The following is an 11,762-nucleotide window of genomic DNA, read 5'->3' as shown; positions in this document are numbered from 1 at the left end:
ATCCAGGGAAGTAGAACCACAGGCCTGGTTCCATTTGGCCCAGTGGGATTTCCCAGGTTTGGGAACCTTTGTTTGGCTCTACCCTTTGTTTGGCTCTACCGTTTTCTCCCATCTTGGTTGTTGGTTGTTTCCCGGCATCTGTGCATCTTCCTTTGCCATTTGAAAAAGCTGAAGGGTGTCTCTTGAGGCTTAAGTACTGCTCATGTTAAAATGTGCTGGCATTTTGGGGCTCCATCACTGTGATTGCTCTCACATGCTACTGGACTGAAGCAAACGTGTCCCCACACCCCACCCCACCCCACCCCACCCCACCCCACCCCACCCGCTTCTCTGGAATGGAAGTTGACCCTTGAGCTGAGAGAGGTTTGACATCTGTTATTCAGAAAAATCAGCAATAGGTGTTTATTCTCAACATAGTACATTCATTAGCACCTTCTTAAGTTAACTTGCACCAGATACAATTTCAGAAGTGTGTTTAAAGTGGCATTTATGCAAGGATAGAACAAGAATGTGGCTGCGTGGCCCATCAAAAGGGTTGTACCACACCTAGTGAGTCCTGCTGCTGGTGGTGCATCTCACTGATGGTCTTTCAGCCCTAAACCCCCAGGTGACACCTTCACCAGAGTTACCAGAAAATCCAGGCCTCTCCCGTCAGGTTCTCCAAAGTGTCTTTCGTGTTAGCATAGACTAGGGCTGGGCAACCTGTTGGCCTCCAGCTCCCACTGTCCACCAACCCTCGTGTGAGCTGGGCTGGATCAGAGAAGTCAAAACACCGGGAGGGTCACGACTTGCCTGCCCTGGCACAGACAGGAGAAAATTACCTGTCTGCCCAAGGCCCAGGATGGTGCTGCCGATGAAACTTCTGTGCACCATGGTGACCTCCCTCTGTTTTAATGCTTCCAACTTCTTCAAAAGAAGGTTATCAAAGCCAATGGAGGAGGAGTAGTTCTGGCATACCTCTGCTGCTCAAACAGAAATTAGGTCTCCAGTTCTATTTGGTCCCTTGGAGGAAGAATCACTCCTGAAATGACAGCGAACATTGAAATGAATGTATCACTTATCCATGCCCAGGGCATCCTGGGACCAGCTGCTGGGCCCTGCATGAAGGGCATATGGTTAGACGTCTACCAGCAGAGCACCTCCAAGCCCGAAAGATTTTCAGTTTCCATTTAAGGAAGTGATCCAAGTCCAGGAGAAGCCGCAAAGTAACACTCAGCAGCCATTCACAGGCCAAATGATAGCACCTCCAAGCAGCGATTCTTCTGTGCCTCCCGGGATGGGATGCATCTTCCACAGCTGCTAGTTTTTGCGGTACTGTTCCCAGCAGAAAGTTAACTCTGCCACACAGCCCCAGGCTGAAAACCATCCGACTCTGGCCCTCTGCGCTGCAGCGCACCAAAGCATGGCATGAGCCTTGGGGAGGTGACGGTCTCTCCGCAGTGAAGGAATAAAAAAGGCAGATGCGGTCGAGCCGCTGCCCTCGCCGGGGTCACAAAGTCCTATAGGTGAGGAACTCCTTCATCTTCTTTGGAATGGGCAACGCCAAGACCTGGTGAGTCGAGAAGCGGCCACGGAGGACTTTACGGCACAGGTGTTTCAGAGAGGAGAGCGCCTGAGGAGCCGTCCAGAACTGGATGTGGCCGTCCCTTGTCCTGCAAGATGAGGGAAGAAACCGAGGAGGCAGTGCAAGGACCCGCTAAGCACACGTCCAAAGAGGGCTGGCCTAGCCTTGCTGCCCATGACCTGCACCCCTGGAGCTGGCACTTGGGGTATGGGGCCAAGCCAACTGCTGCTCTCGCTGGTCATCCCAGAGCCACCCTGGCTGGAGGTCTGAAGGGGAGGGCTCTGAAGGGGTGGCAGTGGGAAGTTTGGAAGCCCAGGGAGAGGCAGAGGCCTTTGAAGCACCCTGCCCACAGGTTCCCAGGCCGACCGGAAAGCAGGAATGTTCTGGAAGAGGCAGGAGGGCTTCAAGAAGGGGAGGAGGGACAGCTGTGGCCTTGCGGGTCCCTGACTCCTCAAGGAGGCACTGGGAGACGAGCGTGTGTAGGTCTCGCCGGCTGGCCCTTTACCAGCGGGAGGGTGAAGCCCATGGCATTACTGAAAGGGAAGGATCTGGGGAGAAGTGCCCAGTTTGACACTCTTGACATGGGCAGAGGCTAGACTTCCAACTCACTAGAGGGGTTTTTAAGTGACTTTGTCTGGTAGTTGTGAAGTGCCAACGACAGTCTAATTGCAAAGAGTCTGCCTGGTGTTTCGGAGCCTACGGGCAAGAAGGGGAGGGCCAAGCTTAGGGCAAGTCCCCACCTTTCCGCTCACAGCTGGCATGGGAAACTGCCAGCCGTCACCTGCTGATCACAACTGGGCCTCGTGGGGGAGGGGCTAGTGGGGGCATATCAGGGGGTGGGGCAGGAAAGTGCAGCGGCTGGAGCCACACTCTGCTCTCTTAAGCATCAGGACTAGATGCTTCACTTCTTTTGCACGAAAGTGCCCAGCAGCCATTGCAGGGTTCTTTGAGGGTTTTTGCAATCCTCATGCACACCGCTCCCCTAAGGAGAACAAAAGGCAGTGGCGATGTGGCTTCCCAGAACTTACCCCGTCGCAATGATTCCCCCGTGTGGGAAATAGGTACAGCAGAGGCCGTTCTTCACAGGGGCAAAGGCAACAGGCTTTCCGAGCTCCAAGGCCCAGATCCGCAGGAGCCTAAAGCAGAAAAGGGCTGGTCTCTTATGTGGAGAACCACCTCATCTGGGGTGAATCCCGTAAGCGAACTCCACGTCGCATCTGGCTCCCCCACACGACCTTCTGGAGAACCTTTTCCACTGCCCATGCACACACACTGAGATGGAAAACTCTGCTTATCGTGGGCTGAACTGTGCTCATTTTTCGCCTGGGCCAGCAGCCTTCATAGGAAAAGATCCCTCACTCCCTGGATAGGGTCCCACACGTAAGGGGCTACGTAGCTGGCCGTCCCTGCTTTAACACCGGCCGTCCCCTCCTTTCCTCATTCCACGGACACTAAGTTCAGCCATAGCCATGGCCTGAGCGAAGCGTGGGCAGCCCCCTCCTGCCCCGCTCTCCTTCCATTCGGAAAAGGCTCACGGGCAAGGCAGGCGCGAGCATCTTGCTCCGTCTCAGGAGAGCTCACCGGTCGTCTGCCACAGTAGCGAGATAGAGGCCTTCAGGGGAGAAGCAGACAGATCTCAGCGAGCTGGCGTGGAAGTCGCTGCCGTGGTCCAGAACGGACTGCAGTGGGACATGGCTGGAAAGGAAGGAGGAAACGAAGTGCTCAGCCTGTTCCTCCTAGCTCTTCTGGGACCTTGCACAACAAGCCCTCCGCCCATGAATATATCCACCCCAGTTCCCCCAAGACACCAAGCTAAGCTAACCATGGCCCAGGACTTGCTTTATCTTCTGTCCCCCATCTCCTCCTCCTCCTCCTCTTTTCCTCTCCCTTAAGCCCCCAAACCCCCAAATGATTCGCCCTTTCCTGGCAGGAGAGCCACTCCACACCTGGAACAGCTTCCCTGAAACAGAATTTGGCTCGTTGGCTGAAGCGGATTCCCCTCACCTGCCGGGCCTGCTCTTCAAGCCCAGCACAACATTCCCCGATTCTGGACAGCAGTGTCCTGCCCACCATGTCTGAAACCGCAGCTTCATCAACACGACTGGATGCACATCGTGTCCCCAAGCCTGCTGGGCACAGCCAGCTGCTTACCAGAGGGATCTCAGCTGCTCCCCCGTGCAGGGGTCCCAGAGGATCACGAACTGGTCGTAGGAGGCAGTGGCAAGAAGCGCCGAGTCGGGAGAGAACTCGCAGGACACGACACAGCCCTGGTGCCCTTCCAGTCGTCGGAGCAGCCGATACGAGCTCATGCTCCAGAGCAGGGCCTAGGAGCAGGACAGGGGAGACGGTAAGCACAGGAGTGGAAGGCAAGGAGTTTCCTTCCGAACGGTTCTGGGGCTCCAGCCTCCAGTCAGCTTCACTCCGGTTACATTCCGGGTGAGGAGGGGAATTCCAGCGCAGGAGCCATTCTGTGCTGCGCGCAGCTCACATTTGGAATGAATTCTCCCAGAAGTAAACGTGCCGCTGCGGCCTTTAAAAACAAAGTATTACAACATTTATGTTCCATCTTTATTTCCTTAGAAGGTGATTTGTAAGATTTCTCTCTCCATTTTATCCTCACAACCACCCTGTGAGGTAGGTGGGGCCAAAAGTCACCCAGGGAGTGTCATGACTGTGTGGGGACTAGAACCTGGAGCTCCCAGTCCATCACTGTAACCACTATACCACACCACCGCTCACTAGTCCCCTGGTCAGGAGGCTGCAGCCCCAACCATGCCTGAGTGGGGGCAAACCAGGCGAGCCTTGAGGAAAGAGGGTCTCCAGCAGTGTGTTGTGGGTTGTCTCCTCTTCCATGTTTGGGGGAGCTGTTGCTTCTTTAAATTTCCCTACTGATTTCCACAGAGAACCCCTTACTGCAACTTCACACAATTTCACAGCTCTTTTGAGGGACTGCAAGCCAATCCTTTTTAAAAAGAATTTATAGCTTTTCTCGGAAGAAGGCTGGCCACCTGCTTCCGGAATCTAATCCGAACCACAAGTTTCATCCCACTAAATTCTGAGCTGGAAAAGTACCTTGCACAACAAGAAAACCATCCACATAGGGCACAGCCCTCAAGTATCGCTTTGCAGCGGCTGCTGCTGCAATGAGTGTGCGTGGGTTTTATTTATCTATTATTTTTATTACTAATATTTATATGCCACCTTTCTCCCGCTGTGGAACTCAAGGTGGCCACATGCGGTTCCCAAGTGGTCTCCCCTCCAAGCTCAGGCCAGCCCCAGCCATGCTTAGCTTCAACAGGGTGGACACCGTCTGTGCCTTCGGACCACACACCGTGCCCTGCTCTGCACGAGGCCAGACTCACCGATTTCTCTCCTGCAGCAGAGCACAACATGTGTCCGTCGGGAGAGATGCAACAACAGTAGACCCACTGCACGTGTCCAGACAACACCTTCAGCTCCTTCCCTGGGAAAAGTCGACCAGAAGAGGGTGAGGGTGCATGATGGGCCGAGGGTTTTGCCCTGAATCTTGTGGAAATCACACCGGCACACCAAGACCTGCTCTAAACAATGCTAAACATTGTCAGGTTCCATTGATTGGCTGCCCTCCAGAAAGCATGGCCAGTGATCAGAGATGATGGGAGTTACAGAGCCACAGGTTCTCCATCACTGGTTCAGATTGATCCACAAAAGACACATGAGGCTGAAAAGGAGGGATGGAAATGAGTGGGGAGAGCAGGCCCATCCCACCAGCCCATCTGAAGACCACCCATGAAGGATCTTCTCCAAACAGACATTCCAGCAGGTTGTGCTGAGACAGATGGGGAGGGCGGAGAGAACAGGGCTACTTCCCTATCTGTGAGAAGTTTGTTTTTTTCCTCTTCCCTCCTCCTCACCCCTTCCTTGTGTGCCATGTGTTTTTCTGCAGGCACCAGCTATCTCATTTTACTGATTATATGTAAGTTGCTCCAGGAGACTTTGGGCTGAGAAACAGGATAAAAATACTGTAAAATAATACATTTATAAATGATCACAAGAGAATTGGTTGTGCCAGCTCTGGGTTACTTACAATAGCACAGCATACTGCAGATAGAGATGCTGAGGGAGAAAGATGGTGGCTGTGAAGGAAGCCGCTCTGCTAATTTGTGGCCACGGCAAGAGTTCCACCAAGACCAGCCAGCCCATTGCAGTTAGCCATCCTCGTAACCATCACCAACACACCAAATCTCTGGTGACGCACCGTAAGGCAGAAGGTAAGCCTGCAAATGTTTTGCACTTCCCCTCCCAGAATCCCCTTCCAGCACAGCCAGTTGCCAGGAATGCTGGGAATTTAAACTCCAAACCTCTGGAGATCTACTTCTGTCCCATCCCCTGCCGTAAAGGATTCAGCCGTCCTGAGACTTTTGTATCGGATGGGATAAGAATGCTCCAAATAAACAAACAAAATAAAACAAAATCTTCCCACTTCATTTCCCAGATCTGCTCCCGTCCCGCTTGAAGGGAAGAGGAGGAAAGGCACGGCAGCCTTCCTCACAGGGTTGCCGCAGAGGCTGCCAACACAAGCCGAGAGGCTGTTCGGGCTCCCAGCTGACCCCAGTTGGGCTGGGAAAGGATGCCTCTTGCCCAGCCTCAGACAGGTCTCATATTACCCGCTCCTACCGTTTTGACCCAGGTCCCAGACACGCAGGGTTTTGTCACGGGAGGCGGAGACGAGGATCGCGCAGCTCTCGCCCGGTGCGAAGCTCAGGTCCCTCACCACATCCTGATGCCCCGCGAGGCTGAACAGCAAACACCCTGCAAGCAGCGGCAGACAGCAAGGCATCATCGCGCGTGGAAGACCCCTCCCAAGCTGGCCTCGGAGAGGCTCCCCACCGTTTAGAACGAGCGGGGAGGGAACGGCACAGAATCCGCCACGCCACCGAAAAGGGAGAAGGGAATGGCCATGGCCAAAAGGGAGGGGGAGTGGTGGATGTGGCACATGGGCTGGAGATCCTGCACCTCAGCCTTGGGTGCTTGCAGCTCTTTCGGACAACCAGCTTTGGCCTGCCTGCCACCAACAGTACTATCTTTCCAGTGCTTCCCTCGACTTCAGGGCACATAATTACTTACCAGGGCTTACTACTTGTTAGACAGGACTTAACTGGGTCTCCTCAATATATAACTTAGTTTTTATTTGGTTTTTAACTTTATATTGTTAACTTTTGTGACATTTGCTATGTTTCAGTTGAATATTGTATTGTAAGCATGCTGTTGCACACATTTGGGAAGTTTGGCTGTTGGGTGGAATAGAAATTAAATAAACAAACAGATAAACCAGCTCCCCTGTTTAACAATGCACTCCATCTCCCTGCTGGGTGATTTCCATTCTCCTCCACTCTGGTAGCAACTGCGTTCTGCTTTACTGAGCATGCCCTGCTATCAGAGAAGTTTCAGAATGAGTCCAGTTTTCCACTGAAGAAGAGGAGCTTACCTGTCTGCACCTCCCAGACTTTAATATGACCATCGTTCAGCCCCGTGGCAAGGACCAAGCAGGAAACGCTCGGCACCCGCAGGATGTGCTTCCTGGAGTGAGAGGGGAGCAAGGAGCTGAAAGCCAGGCCCCAGACAATCTGCCCACACTCCAGCGTCTTCTCCTTGGCCCCGCCTCGGCCCCAGGGCTCTGTTTTCGTGCACTGGCTCTTGCGTTCCAGCGGTTTGCAGCTCCTATGGGGAGCAGAGATGGGGTGGTATGTTACCAAAGTGGAAGGGAGTCAGAAGTGGCTCATTTAGAAACACAGAAAGTCAGAAAGGGCTTCCTGGGCTATCTAGTCTGACCCCGGCTCCACTCACGACATGCCTACGATGGGCATGTCCAGCCTATTAGCACCCCCTATCTAAAGAAATGGGACTGCCTCCTTCCCATATCTATCTACACCATGGACAATGCAACACGCCACAAGGAACCCATGAGTAAGGTAAACCGCAGCCTTCGCTGCAAAGCTCTGGGCAAGTAATTCTCTTTCAGCCTCAGTTCCCTGCCTGTAAAATGGGACCAAGCCACACTGCGGGAAGAAAGAGCTGAAGGAAGGCGTTGTGAAAAGCCAAGCGTTGGGGCTCTAGTACAGCTCCCTGCCTTGTTTTCTATACATGGAACATCTCAAGAAAGCATTCAAATGCAATGACTTCTCCTTCGGTCTCCACTGGGGTAGGCATGGCTGGACATTGGCCAAGGAGCCTCCTCTTGCAGGGGCCCGCTGACAACTGCCTCCTGGGGTGGTCTGTCCTTTCACCCTCGCAACTGAGGATTCTCCTGCCTCTCCTCCTGACCCAGGAGGAGGAGGCGAGGCCCTGAGAGAGAGGCCCATACAGGATGCCTTGAATGAGAGTCCTCCGAAACTGGGAGCCAGCCCTGGCCAGGTCGGTCCCCAGAAGGCTTCCACCAGGCACCTGTGCTGAACAGGCAGCCTGGCCTTCGTTGAGAAGGTCTGTCCACGAGTTAGCTCAAAACCCAAATTCGAGTCATGAGCCAGGAACGGCTGAAGACAGCCACTTTCCAGCTCAGTCAGAGCTGAGTGCAATCAAAAGGCTATTTCCCATAAAACAATGCTCCCCCAAGACATCTGATTTGAGCCATAAGCAATCAGGAAGAGTCCCCAGCTGGATCATTAGCTTTAAAAATGGCGTAACAGCAAGACCAACAACTCTATGGACAATTTAAAAGGCTCCAAAAATAAACCCAAACAACCATTAAACCATTCCTAACCTGTAAGCAGACCAACATTTAAACAATGTCTTCAGGGCCTATCTGAAAGAAATCAAAGAAGAGGCCACATTTCTCTTTCTAGGGAGAAAGTTCCAACAAAGAGGAGCCACCAGTGAAAAGGCCCTGCCTGGGCTCAGCTTCAATTTGCTTTAGCCCTCCTCCAGCCCGTGGCTGCCTTCCAGCATTGGCCTAGACCCTGAACAATAAGCCCTCTGGATCCAACATGGATACTCACTGCTCAGTCCCCTCCAATGGCCAGGGGAGTAATTTTACTATACAGTGGCCCTGAGACCAGGCAAACCAGGAACCATCTGGGGAGAAAGCCACACTCCACGTCTCACAGCTTGATTTCCAGTCGTACTGCTGAGGCCGTCCTGGCTTTAGTTCAGCCACGAGGAGGGGTTCGCCTGGGGAAAACGGCACACAAGAATGTATCAATACCAGCTTTTTATCAATACCAAGTATTCAACCACACGATGGCACATTTGCCCAGAGACTCCCATAGGAGTAAGAACTCACCGTCGCTTAGGTGGGCGTCATGCACGGGCAAGAGGCTGCCCTTTTATGCCCTGGGACTGATGCAGGAGTGCTCAGAGAGTTAGAAAAAGAGCAGGGAGAACGAGGGGTGAGGCATACTGAACAGACCTTTCAAAGCAGCAAAAGCAAAACTGCCACTGGGGTGAAGTGAGGATCGTCCATAGAAAAAGCTGAAGAAACATCACTGTGAGTCATGTCCGTCCTCATCAATGTCATAAGGTTGCAGGCCATCATAAGCCAACACTGCACTTTCATCATTTTTAACATACCCAGTTAAAATTTAAAGCAAGTTATTTTCCAGTCACTGCTCATTTCCATCCTAGAACAAACAGCAGCCAAGAGAGGTTTTGTGATCTTTTAGAGTCCTATCTTCTTCCATGAACACAGGATTGTGTGCACACACATGTCATTTTATTGCTCGCCTACATGCAGCTAAGCAATACTTAAAACAGAAGGTGGGGAAAACAAGCGCTGGAATGCAGAGGTGTGGCACCAAGAAAGCCACGCCAGAAATACAAGGCACAGAAGCACGGTAAGGCACAGCGCTTTGAACGCTGAGGATCTTGAACTTTGCCCCAGTGTAACGACGTCAGTTATATTATGGGCTGTTGTTTGATTCTCTCTCTCCGACCAAAGATGCACCAGGAGGGTCTTAGAGCTGTCTTTGGGGCAGAACTGGTCCTTGGCACAGGAGTCCCAATCTGTCCCCAAACAGGAGTCGACTCCTCCCGCCCCTCAGCAGGAGAGCCCCAAACTCAGCAGGGTTGGCTTAATACAAAAGGGGCCAACAGGGAACGCACCTAGCCCTTGAAACTGCCTTCTCCCACCTGGGGAAGCTAGGAGTTGGCATCCAACGCCCCGGCAGGGCACCAGGTTGGGAAAAGCCGGGCTCAGAGGTGATTCTTGCCCACCCCTCCCGGCAGCCCCTTGCCACTGAAGCGCAAAGCTACAGTCACCTCCCGCCCCGCTGCAGGAAGACCTGGGGCTAATCCGGGAGGAAGGAAGCCAGGCGCCGGTGCCGGGTCCCCATTTTCGCCTGTGGAGGGGAGGGGGCAGAGGGAGCCGCAGCGCCCCCTCCCCGCTCCCTTTACGCGCGGAGGGGAAGCCGGGGAGCCGGGGGAAGAAGGGAGAAAGTGGGGGTGGGAGGACCGGCGCCGAGCCCGCTCACCCTCCGCTGTCTCGCTCTCCGGCAGCGACCGCCACCGGCGGGGATCCGCCGCCGGCACCTCCATCCGGCTCGCATGGGAAGCTGCGGCAAGCCCGGCGACCGGAGCGTTTCCTCTTCCCGTCTCGCCCCCTCCCCGCGCTTCCCTCGCAGTCACATGATGTCCGCGGAGGGGAGGGACCTGCGGCCTGATTCCGCGCCGGGCTGCACGAGCGGCGGCGCCGCGGGAGCAGCGGGGCGGCCCTGGGTGCGCCCGGGGCGCAGCGCTGCGAGCGGGCGCGCGGGCCTTTTCCAAACGCGGGGACTTCTTCCCGCGCCGCTGACGCGCGGCTGCAGCGAGCCCGCCGGGGCTGGACCAGGCAGCCGGAGCCCAGCGGCCCCGCAGCGCAGGGGGCCCCCGCCCCGCCCCGCCACGACCCCCCCAGAGCAGCAGGCTGCTCGGTTCTGTTCCCGTCCTCGTGACGACTGAAAAGGTTTCGCGCAGCAGAACCGCCTCGGTTTTAAAATGCAGAACTGCACATGGTCAGAGTATGCTTGCTTTAGAAAAAAGCGGGGTGGGGGGGGGCTGGCCACATTTTCTTCTTCTAACGCAATGGCGATGTTGTAAAGCGGAGGACAGAGGTTGGGGCGGTGGAAGAGGAGCGATGAGCTTCACAGCTAAAGGGACGGCGCTGGGCATCTTGAGCTTTCCCCTGCTTAAATCAGGGTCTAAGATGACCGCGCTGCTTAGCTGTCACCTGCTAAGATGCAGGTCATCCTTGGCCTGTTTACTCAAAAGTAAATTCTGCTGAGTTTAAAGGGAGCCTACCACAAGAACGGGAAAGAGGTGATTACAGTACAAGGGACAGCATAGTGGCCTTTCCCAAGTGTCCAAAAGCAAGAATTGTTTTGATGGTCTTTACTTAAGAGCATGAGAATGACCTTGGAGCCGCCTGCACCAGTCATTCTATAGACAAGGGCTGCTGTTGCTGTGAAGACACGGATTGTCTTCCTGAAACAGTTTTGCTCCCAAGAAGGGCGTGGGGGCCTGTGTGCGTATTGCCAGATGCAGCAGAGAACCACTGCGGAAGAACTACAGCAGGAGACACCCGTGGTTTGGAATTGCCTTGCCATGCCATGCCGGCCCCCTGGTCCCTGTGGGCCACAGTGCTGCCCTGGCCTATGCAGGGTGCCCCTGCAGCCTCGGATGAAGCCGAGTATAAGCTTTTGGGCTTCCCATGGCCAGTCTAGGAATGAACCCTAAGCACAAGAAGCATCCATCACTTAACTGCAGTTACAAAGCACAAGCCTTGTGCCACCTTAATGACAACATTTTTTTTACGGATTAAGTATGTACAAAGAGCTGCACAGGATCCGACCAAAAGGCCTATCTGATTGAATGAATGTGCTGCAGGGAGGGGAACAAGGCCTGGGATCAGTGCAGGAATCTGGTGCTGTGGGCATATCCAGCCTCTGCGTTAACTCCCCCAGTGATCGGGCCTCAGGAATTTCACCAACAGTTAACATTCCAGCCTTGCCAGCGAAGGGCTTTCTTACCCTGCTCTGTGATCTTGCATTGCAGGCACTCCAGGAAATGTGGACATGCCTTGAAAAATTTAAGACTTCACGCTGAGTCTGTCCACCACTTGATGCAAGCCAGGAGTCAGACCCTGCTTATTCTCTGTCAGCTACCAAAGACGCAGAGATGCCCGAGCAAATTCCTTGGGGTAACTCACAGCACAGGTGACAGAAGCAAGGAAATTCTAGCAGCATCCCCA

At 54.1% G+C, this 11,762-nt stretch overlaps 1 protein-coding gene across 2 annotated transcripts; it reads right to left on the bottom strand.

The window, feature by feature from the left end:
• Positions 1-387: 387 nt before the first annotated feature.
• Positions 388-10,089, bottom strand: WSB2 (WD repeat and SOCS box containing 2). 2 transcript variants are annotated; one of them, XM_044449017.1, is made up of 9 exons: positions 10,009-10,089; positions 8,539-8,710; positions 7,032-7,264; positions 6,221-6,355; positions 4,927-5,027; positions 3,716-3,888; positions 3,146-3,259; positions 2,593-2,700; positions 388-1,652 (listed from the first exon to the last, which is right to left on the bottom strand). In XM_044449017.1, exons 1-9 carry the CDS (start codon positions 10,070-10,072, stop codon positions 1,490-1,492), a joined length of 1,263 nt encoding a protein of 420 aa, XP_044304952.1. In that variant the 5' UTR covers positions 10,073-10,089; the 3' UTR covers positions 388-1,489. The 2 variants fall into 2 exon arrangements, with proteins under 2 accessions (XP_044304952.1, XP_044304953.1); XM_044449018.1 differs by lacking the exon at positions 6,221-6,355.
• Between the last annotated feature and the right edge of the window lie 1,673 nt (positions 10,090-11,762).

This window comes from Varanus komodoensis, unplaced genomic scaffold (assembly GCF_004798865.1).
Source record: "Varanus komodoensis strain SLA01 unplaced genomic scaffold, ASM479886v1 scaffold56, whole genome shotgun sequence".
NCBI lineage: Eukaryota > Metazoa > Chordata > Lepidosauria > Squamata > Varanidae > Varanus > Varanus komodoensis.
The sequence above is the reverse complement of the archived record's forward strand: the minus strand, read 5'-3'. Positions and strand labels throughout refer to the sequence as shown.

Bases quoted from the DNA above. Each gene is read 5' to 3' on its own strand.
- WSB2 (XM_044449017.1), bottom strand. From the start codon at position 10,072: ATGGAGGTGCCGGCGGCGGATCCCCGCCGGTGGCGGTCGCTGCCGGAG. The intron at 7,265-8,538 runs GTGAGTATCCAT...TGCTCCCCATAG, and splicing joins CCATTGGAGGGGACTGAGCA to GAGCTGCAAACCGCTGGAAC. The intron at 2,701-3,145 runs GTGAGCTCTCCT...TTTCTGCTTTAG, and splicing joins GCTACTGTGGCAGACGACCG to GCTCCTGCGGATCTGGGCCT.